The sequence below is a fragment of the Arachis ipaensis genome, chromosome B03 (genome assembly GCF_000816755.2).
Source record: "Arachis ipaensis cultivar K30076 chromosome B03, Araip1.1, whole genome shotgun sequence".
In the NCBI taxonomy this organism is placed as follows: Eukaryota; Viridiplantae; Streptophyta; class Magnoliopsida; order Fabales; family Fabaceae; genus Arachis; species Arachis ipaensis.
The window spans coordinates 126,521,667-126,531,047 of NC_029787.2; the positions used below are offsets into that span (position 1 = coordinate 126,521,667).

Here is a 9,381-nt window from a genome sequence, read left to right on the forward strand (position 1 = left end):
ATGGTTAATGGTTAGAATCATATCCATTTTTCATGGTATCATATCTTTTGTAGGATCCCTGCCTCTTCCATGGTCCATTAGGATGAACTGGGAGCTGCGACTGTATGTACATTTCTGCTTTATGTTCATGGTTAGAATCATATCCATTTTTCATGGTATCATATCTTTTGTAGGATCCCTGCCTCTTCCATGGTCCATTAGGATGAAAATTGCACTGGGAGCTGCAAAAGGTCTTGCTTTTCTTCACGAGGAAGCAGAACGACCAGTAATATATCGGGATTTCAAGACTTCCAATATACTATTGGATTCGGTAAGTTCCAACAGCTATAGTAGGATTACATTATCTATTTCTCCCCTTTATATCCATCATTTTAATATCGCAATGATTCAGGACTACAATGCCAAGCTCTCTGACTTTGGACTCGCAAAAGATGGTCCTGAGGGTGATAAAACCCATGTCTCCACTCGAGTGATGGGAACCTATGGTTATGCAGCACCAGAGTATGTCATGACAGGTAAGTTCAGCTTGCACTTGAAATTTCTGAATCAAAATTTTTGGAATGTAATTCCTTTGTGAGACTGTTTCTGCTCTTGGTACATTTGTGTGATACTTATCATTTTCGTTTTTTCATCTTGTGGCTGATTTAGGTTTAAGGATCCTAAATTACATTGCCATAGTTTCAAGCACACTTGTGTTTTCTCATACCTTACATAGTATCATTTTCATTTCCAACTTTTGTATTAACCAATTCCGTATATAAGATTTATGTTGTCGTGGCAGGACATCTTACGTCAAGAAGTGATGTGTATAGTTTCGGAGTAGTACTACTTGAGATGTTGACTGGCAGAAGATCTATGGACAAAAACCGACCCAATGGCGAACATAACCTCGTGGAATGGGCTAGACCGCATCTAGGAGAGAAAAGAAGGTTCTACCGGTTGATAGACCCTCGTTTGGAGGGTCACTTCTCCATAAAAGGAGCTCAGAAAGCAGCTAGTTTGGCTGCACATTGCCTTAGTAGAGATCCAAAGGCAAGGCCTCTCATGAGTGAAGTCGTAGAAGCTTTAAAGCCTCTGCCAAACCTCAAGGACATGGCTAGTTCATCATATTATTTCCAGACAATTCAAGCCGACCGGTTCAGTGCAAGCCCGAATACTAGAAACGGACGAACACAAGGCGCATTACTGACGCGGAACGGGCAGCATCCGAGGAGCCTTTCGATACCACATGGTACACATGCATCTCCATATCACCATCAGTTTCCCCAACAATCACCAAAACCAAATGGAAAGGCACAGAGTTGATGAAATTTTCCATTTTCTTTGCTACCCTTCTTCGTTTCATTATTTCTAAGTATAGATGTCAGTTCAGTCAATCAAGCCATTTGTTCATGGAAAACTTGAGAGCAAAAGAAGCATCTTTTGTTTTATAATGTGTTATGAAGAAGAATGTAAGGGAAGGTGAATCTTATTGAGCAACTTTGTCCTGTCAAAATTGTCAACCGATGTGTTTCTTCAGGTTGTTTGGAAAATATTCAAGATTATCATTAGCACCTCAAATTTATATTCTTTTGCTTAAACAATTTCTTTTCTCCCATTTGCCACCATAATCCCTTAATCTTTTCTCTTTTGTGCCATCAAACTCTGAGGCTCTCCTTAAATTATTCAGGCGCTTTTTGTTCATGGAAAGATGAGAAAATAGATTTATTGAATTAATTATGTCCTGTTGTTTGTTCCTACATGATCCTGAAAGCTTATATCCTAGTTGTGGTTAAAAAACCTAAGGCTGTGTTTGAAAACAAATGTTTTTGCAACGAATTAAATTTGATTTGAAACATAAAAAATTGTCTCATTGAACCCAGTTGATGAAATAAAATTTTGACAAGTACATAAAATAATAATAAACAATACTTGGCATTGTAACTTGTAAGTCGTTTTCATCATGCAAATGGATCAATGAGAATGCAAGCTCTCAACAGAATAAAATTGTAATGAAGAGAGTCAAGTTTATCATTAATTTTTCAGTTATTATATGAATAAAATTGTTTGATTCAATTATTTATTACCTTCAAAATTTCATCAATGCTATTCCCTAAAAAGTATAATAAAACTTATTTTACAATATTTTTGGTTAACTTACTTAATTTTGATGTATTTTTAATGTGAAAAAAAAATTACATATGTATCGAATTATATAATATTATATCAATAAAAATAAATATCTTTTATGGCATGAATTGGTTATTAAAAAAATATTAATACATCAACATTAAACTAACTTGGGAATATTAATAACTGAAAGAGAGAGAGAGAGAGAGAGTGCGAAAAGATTGATAAAGAACAATTAAGAATCTGGCATGCGAATTAGGGGAAAGGTAACCACTTTAGAACGAATCTGTTGTGTTGTGTTGCTGTCAGGATTCAATTCCCGCTGACGAAAAATTCACTGCCTTGTGTTGTGGTGAGACAAAAATCACTTTTTTCCTTTCTTCATTTCACAATTTCGTTGCTTCCCAATTCCTCTTCTTTAACAGTTACAGAACTCTCCAATTTCACTCTATTTCCCACTTGCAATTCACAATTCATTACGTTTCGCATTTGATCCACTTGCAGTCCTTTTTCTGTGTTCGTTTCTTTCAGCCTATTCTCGATAATCGTTTATCTCTCTGCTGACGTGGCTTTGTTTGTTATTGGCTTCTGTGTACTTGATTCTGTTTAATAGAATTTGTTAATCCTATTTTTTAATGTGCTTCTTGTGTGTACGTAGCTCAAACCACGAAAATTAAAAAAATTTCTTTCACTTTTCCCTTTGAATTCAAACGCATAAAGTGGAGAGATTTTTCAAATGTCTCACAAAAGGGGATAAAATCATTAGGTCTTGGTGAATGGTGATAGTAGACAATTATTACATATCACTTCGTGAAAATTTAATTTTGTCTTTGTCTTTGTTTTATTCAATTGTGATTAAGATTTGTGTTACATTTGAATGGGGGTGTGAGACCTAGTAGCTTGGTGTACAAGAAAGACTGTGTATAAGAAACATTTCTCTTCAGTTACTGTTTGTAGATTCCAATTATTTTGACCAGAATTCAATCATTCTGTTCTTTAATATGCTTTAATAGTTATCCTTTCCCCTTTTTATTTTTGGAATTCAAGTTGTTACATATTTCATGCATTACTTATGGAGCTTATTGAATATAATCCCAAGTTGTGCATCTGTGATAACTGTTGGATTGGCGTCTTATTTTTGGTGCAGGGTTCCTAAAAGATGGGGCTAGCTCTCGGTTGTCTTCAAGTGGACCAGTCAACGGTAGCTATCAAGGAAGTTTTTGGGAAGTTCGATGATGTGCTTGAACCCGGTTGCCACTTTGTGCCTTGGTGTCTTGGCAATCAAGTAGCTGGTTACCTTTCTTTGCGTGTGCAGCAGCTTGATGTTCGTTGCGAAACCAAGACAAAGGTTTGTTCTTATTTCTATACAAGACAAAGGATTTGTCTAACGATATGATTGTGTTGACAACTGTCTTATGACATAAAATGATAAAATACATAGACACAAGATAGAGACAAGTTAAACAAAAAATTTGTTAGGAGTTTTGTCCTAGACAAAGACATTTCATTCGTTTCTGTATTTATCCATTTTCGCAAGCAAATTTGTATATCCCAATGTCTTTTTGTCTTTGTCTTGAGACACCTACCAAACAAGGCCTATCATTATAAGTACTTCATTTCAATGTTATCTTTTAGTCTCTGTTCATTACCTATGCATGTTCATCTTTTACTACTATAGATATTGCAATTGTTTTTCTTCTCTCTTGATTTTATTTGCTTACCTGATCTTGATGTATCCAATACCATTAGGACAATGTCTTTGTCACCGTTGTTGCTTCTATCCAATATCGAGCACTTGCAGAAGGTGCCGTAGATGCATTTTACAAGCTTAGCAATACCAGAGCACAGATTCAAGCCTATGTCTTTGATGGTGTGGATTTGTGACGTATACTCCTCCAAGAAATTGGTTTCTTTGGATGTATATGTATATTCAGGATGAGATTGATAAGTTTATGTTGTTATTGCAGTTATTAGGGCAAGTGTTCCAAAGATGGAACTAGACGCCTCTTTTGAACAGAAGAATGAAATTGCGAAAGCTGTAGAGGAAGAACTTGAAAAGGTAACTCATTTTTATGTACCTATTCTTTTACTTCTCCCTGTTTTTCTATACTGAGAACCAACGGTTTAGTCACTCATAATATTGATTTTTTTGCTTTCAAATAGGCAATGTGTGCTTATGGCTATGAGATAGTTCAGACTCTTATTGTGGATATCGAACCGGATGAGCATGTCAAGAGAGCCATGAACGAGATAAATGCTGGTATTCTTTCTGGATCTGCATCATCGTACATTTTTATTAGATCAGAGTTGTATTTTTTGTTTCTCAGAGACATGCAAATAGAAGAAACATTCACATTATAGAAAATTTCCTGTCGAGAAGGAAATTCTATTAGTATCGATGTAATTCAGTTTCTAGTCTTCCTTTCAGCAAAAACTTTTCGTTTCTAAATCTACACTATACTTTATTCGTTTAAAATAGCTGCGAGATTGAGGGTGGCTGCAAATGAGAAGGCCGAGGCGGAGAAGATTCTGCAGATTAAGAGAGCAGAAGGAGAAGCAGAGTCGAAGTATCTAGCAGGGCTTGGAATAGCCCGCCAACGCCAAGCCATAGTTGATGGCCTGAGGGACAGCGTGCTAGCCTTCTCAGAGAATGTCCCTGGGACAACATCAAAGGATGTCATGGACATGGTTCTGGTCACCCAATATTTTGATACATTGAAGGAAATCGGTGCATCCTCAAAATCCAATTCTGTTTTCGTTCCACATGGACCGGGAGCTGTTAAAGATATTTCTTCACAAATTAGAGAAGGTCTTCTTCAAGGAAATGTGGCTTAATCTTGAAATTTAGCATTCACATCAGTGGACAGTTGAGTTTAGCCTCTCAACTTTAGCTGCATATTTTCTTGTTTTTGCCATGACTTCTAAGCTGTTTGGTACGTCTTCAATATTTTTCCTTTTTCTCTTTCCTTTTGGTTCCATTGGAAAACATGTCCCCGTATTTTGAATGTTTGTTATATTACAACAGATTCATCTGTTAGAAATATAAATAATCGTTAATATGGGAAGAAAAGAAAATGTGGTGTAAGAAGGGTCTACTCTAAGCGGGAAAAGGAGTTTCCCTTTTAAAATGCAGATTATTATGGGCAAGATCTTGCATTGTTAATTCAATTAATTGGATTATTTATCAAGATAATCTAATGGTATAAATTCTATTATGGTTTTAGACCATCGTTGTTACTAAATCTACAATATTAGGTATCCAGTTAGCGAGCAAACAGAGATTCAACAAAGCTGGGGTGTTACAAGCTTTTGTCACGAGTATTATGATTGTCAATATAACCAAAAACTAGATGCATTTACTACTGTCCTCTGCGTTAAATTTTCGATATACACTGAACAAGAATCTGATTTACAGAAACTATCACCTTTCAAGTTCAAAAACAACTCAAAGGTGAATCAATCAATGCCTTCCGTGTCGATTCGTTGAATAAAATACAGGCAAATTTAAAATTTGTTTATGCTTATTTTTACATCCCAAGCCCACCAAGATATGTAACGATAATCAAGAACTCCAAAATGAAGGACTAAATGTTCATTGGGAAAGTGAAACCCTACCACTAAACTTATTGCCTCCACAATGAGAGACACAATCGATGAAATCGCAGAATCACACTATGCTCTAAGGCTTCAAGGCCACGGCAAGACCAACCTTTGCACTCTTCTCAATTGCCCCGGTATCCACTTCACCCGAGAGAGAGACCCGGGTTCTTGGATTCCAATCATGCTGGATCACAGCATTGGCCCTGCCATAGTTGTTCACCCGAGCTTTCACCAATGTTAGGGGGTCAAGTGCATGCTGTGTGCCAATAGTCAGCATGTTTTCATTGCTAGAAAAGCTGTGAGAAAGCTCGGCACCAACAGCAGTGTTTGTCAACGGGCTTACAACATGATAGTATGATGCATTGACGGTGTCACCCTTATCATTTCTACATTCATTAACAAAGTTATAACATAAAAATTATAAATAATAATAATAACAACAAAAGGGGGGCAAAAAGGTAACAATTTAGGTTGCATAAGAAAACAGATAAGCCTATCTATAAAATTGGAGGCCATAGTTATTAACTAAAAAGTGTTCGGTGTTTGGCCTACTTACACGGTTAGGGATGCAATAAGGTCAGCATGAGTGAAGTTTAGCCCTGCATTATATTTGATGAAGTTTCCAGAGGCAGTATCGAATGAAAGATCAGTCCCAACAGCAACCAAATCATTTCCAACCACACCAGAAAAGTTAACAATGGGAGTTGCTGTCAATCCAAGGCTGGTGCTTATTCCAGCATACTCGTGCCGGTACTGGAGTTCAACCTATTAAACACCAATAGAGAGGAAATAAACTTATTGAGAATAACTTTATATGCTAGAATAGGTTAGCCACAAGTTAATACAAGAAAATCTATATTGACTTTCTATGCCATCGATCATCGATCGATACTGACTATTTTGAGATATATCAAAGAAAAATTACTATTCTTTTTACCTTGCCAGATTTCTGATCTGGGAAAATGAAGCTAAAAATGGATTTGAGTCCAGGTGCAGGTTCATCCACGGTAACAGTAGTAAGTAGCTGAAAAGTATCCAAGTCAATATAAAAGCTTGTAAAACATACATTTCAAAAGTTCTAACTAATCACTAAATTTTTGTCATACTGAGACTTGTGTATTTATTAGGCAACTTAAATATAAAAGCATACGTTAACTTCTTCTTACCACATTACAAAAATGATTAAAGGTATAGCAAATGTTTGCTTTGTTATGGTCACACAAAAGTAACTAGACACGAAACTTCTACAAATAGACAAAATGGGAGTGAACTAGTTATATACTCCCTGGATTCCATATTGATAATATGTAAGCGTATATTCATATACTGATGTATCTAGATATACCTTAATATACGAATCGTTGTACCAGAAAAATTCAAAACTAGCAAAAATGGAATGGAGGGAGTATCACTAATGAGACACCCCATGCAAAAACGGCAGCTATAATTAAAAAGTAATCGTTACAATTGTCAAATCAACTAGTATCAAGGGCAAAATCATGCCAGCAATAAATTTCAACTCACATTTGAATTCGAGTCAACTTTAATATCGGTTGTGATGTTCTTGTTCTTCAGCTTAGTGTTGACATCTGCCAAATATATCTCACCCTTCCTGATTCCAGTTGAAGTGATTTCCTGAGTATAGAAACACCAATTGAAACCATAAAATCAGCAGAATCGACCACAAAAATTAAAAGAATAATTATAATAATAACCGAAATAGTAGAAAAATAAAATGAAATTTAGAAAATGATTAAAAATTAAATAAAAAGCTCCAATCAATAAAACAACACTTCCATGATTAAACTGCACCAGAAAATTCTGCTTCCAAGGTAAAATTTATTGTAGAATTTACCCCCAAAAATATGAGCTTACCACTCCAGTGGAAGTGTAAGTGGTGATAGTGAACTTGTGGTCGTTCTGATAATCCTTGAACAGAAGCTCTGCAATTCAATTTTTTGGTACAAATTAAACGAACACAAATCCATCAACAGACAGGGAAAAAACTGAATGATTAAGAAAAGTGAAAAAGAAAAAAAAATCAGATACCTCGAGCTTTCTTTCCGATATCGGAGTAGAGACCTGGACCATTCACCATGTTTTCCCCCGGAAAATAGAAACTAATATTTATGAGAAAAGAAAAAAAAAAGAGGGAAAATCTGTGTAGCGTGTAAAGTGTTCGAGGGTTTGAGCAATGCGAAGAACAAACCCTAATATTTGGGGAAGTGTTCGCCGAAACACAGAGGATGATCTACAGCCGTCGGATGTAATGTTAGATGAGGAGATGAATCTGTGGCCGTTGATTCGTAACACGAGGAAGTGGTGGCTCGAGAATCGGAACAAGGTGTTAAGTACTGGCGGCATATTCCGCCTCCATTTTGGATTCTTTCATTTTATTTTCTTTTTCAATTTATTTATTTTGTTTGTTTATAAAAAATTGGAATGTGTGACTGTTAGTATTTGATAATGCACGTGTCCAATACATTGGCACGTGTATTTTTCCTTTTATCTTAAAGGAAAACAAATTGGGGTTCAATTTTTTCGTTATGGAACCCATGAATGTGATGTACCTGGATATGGAAATAGGGCATGTTAGATAAAATTGTGGGACAGTTAGAATTCGGACCTTGCGAGTTCTGTGTTGACAAAAATTGCTTAACAAATCGGAGGGTCCGATTTGGTAGGGGTTGAAATTTGAATTTCAAAGCATACAAATCGGATGGTGCGTTTTGTATATATATATGAATTTTTGTATGAATCTGTATTCTTAGCTACAACTCGGACCGTCCGACAAGCTATGAAGAACTCGCATGGTTCGATTTGTGGTGTTCTGATATCACATACAGGTCAAGCACCTCTCTTCTCCATAACCACGTTCAACCCAACTTTTGCCTCCATATTGAAATTAAAAAACGACAAATTGGTAGCTTAAGGAAACTTTGTCAGAAATTATTTTTTTTATGGATGCAGCCATGCAGGGGTGGTGTATTGGCTGGATATTGGGCAAGGGACAGGGACGAATTCAGAAATATTATTCTGGAGGGGTCAATAACATATATAATATTAAAAAATTATACAAAAAATTATATAATGTAAAATGTATTACAAAAAAATATCGATAAAAGATATATTTTAACGTACAAAAAATATGTATGTATTTTTTATTAACGAAGTGGTCAATTTTTCGTATCATACAATTTATCGATAATAGAATTTGTGTCAAAATTTTCAGCAATTTTCTTTTCAATATAATTAAAAGACAATTAGCAAGAAATTAACATTTCATTTTGTTTATGAGTTATTCTTCACAATATTCATCGCTAAAAAGATCTCTCGGTTGTAATAGTTAAAACAGAGAGAATTAATACCAAATGAATCAAGAAGGACGCTCACAAGAAGAAAAAAATCCACTTTATAAGATTTTAAAAATTTTATTTAATTAAAAAATATTAGTAATAATATCTTTTTCAGATTTTTTTAATATTGTTACTTACTTTTTTAGATATTAGAAATTATTAATATTTAAGTTAGGCTAGACTTTTATTTATATTAGACTAAATACTAAATAAATTTTTTAAAAAAATTAAATCATACTTAATAACTTATTACTATTAATCTTTTTTTTAAAAGGTTGGGGGGCCGAGGCCTCCACTCGCCCCTCGTAGGTCCGTC

At 35.1% G+C, this 9,381-nt stretch overlaps 3 protein-coding genes across 7 annotated transcripts in view; 2 read left to right on the top strand and 1 right to left on the bottom strand.

Annotated features, from left to right (window-relative positions):
* Positions 1-1,590, top strand: part of LOC107631905 (probable serine/threonine-protein kinase PIX7) — a 13,282-nt gene extending 11,692 nt beyond the window's left edge. The window contains exons 4-6 of the mRNA XM_016335489.2: positions 174-310; positions 392-515; positions 782-1,590. Of these exons, the coding sequence (XP_016190975.1) occupies positions 174-310; positions 392-515; positions 782-1,305 (785 nt within the window). The 3' untranslated portion in view covers positions 1,306-1,590. The remainder of the gene's footprint in view (positions 1-173; positions 311-391; positions 516-781) is intronic.
* LOC107631906 (hypersensitive-induced response protein 1) lies at positions 2,253-5,184 on the top strand. 5 transcript variants are annotated; one of them, XM_016335491.2, is made up of 6 exons: positions 2,253-2,375; positions 3,257-3,457; positions 3,859-3,979; positions 4,077-4,168; positions 4,273-4,369; positions 4,589-5,184. In XM_016335491.2, exons 2-6 carry the CDS (start codon positions 3,269-3,271, stop codon positions 4,942-4,944), a joined length of 855 nt encoding a protein of 284 aa, XP_016190977.1. In that variant the 5' UTR covers positions 2,253-2,375; positions 3,257-3,268; the 3' UTR covers positions 4,945-5,184. The 5 variants fall into 5 exon arrangements, with proteins under 5 accessions (XP_016190977.1, XP_016190976.1, XP_016190978.1 ...); XM_016335490.2 differs by having other exon boundaries at positions 2,291-2,461; XM_016335492.2 differs by lacking the exon at positions 2,253-2,375 and adding an exon at positions 2,518-2,533.
* Positions 5,446-8,124, bottom strand: LOC107631907 (mitochondrial outer membrane protein porin of 36 kDa). Its single transcript, XM_016335495.2, has 6 exons — positions 7,759-8,124; positions 7,585-7,652; positions 7,234-7,344; positions 6,647-6,733; positions 6,266-6,474; positions 5,446-6,095 (listed from the first exon to the last, which is right to left on the bottom strand). Exons 1-6 carry the CDS (start codon positions 7,805-7,807, stop codon positions 5,789-5,791), a joined length of 831 nt encoding a protein of 276 aa, XP_016190981.1. The 5' UTR covers positions 7,808-8,124; the 3' UTR covers positions 5,446-5,788.

Bases quoted from the DNA above. Each gene is read 5' to 3' on its own strand.
- LOC107631906 (XM_016335491.2), top strand. From the start codon at position 3,269: ATGGGGCTAGCTCTCGGTTGTCTTCAAGTGGACCAGTCAACGGTAGCT. The intron at 3,980-4,076 runs GTGTGGATTTGT...TTGTTATTGCAG, and splicing joins TCAAGCCTATGTCTTTGATG to TTATTAGGGCAAGTGTTCCA. The intron at 4,370-4,588 runs GTATTCTTTCTG...CGTTTAAAATAG, and splicing joins CATGAACGAGATAAATGCTG to CTGCGAGATTGAGGGTGGCT.
- LOC107631907 (XM_016335495.2), bottom strand. From the start codon at position 7,807: ATGGTGAATGGTCCAGGTCTCTACTCCGATATCGGAAAGAAAGCTCGA. The intron at 6,734-7,233 runs GTGAGTTGAAAT...GATACTTTTCAG, and splicing joins AAGTTGACTCGAATTCAAAT to CTACTTACTACTGTTACCGT. The intron at 6,475-6,646 runs GTAAAAAGAATA...GGTGTTTAATAG, and splicing joins CAGATCAGAAATCTGGCAAG to GTTGAACTCCAGTACCGGCA.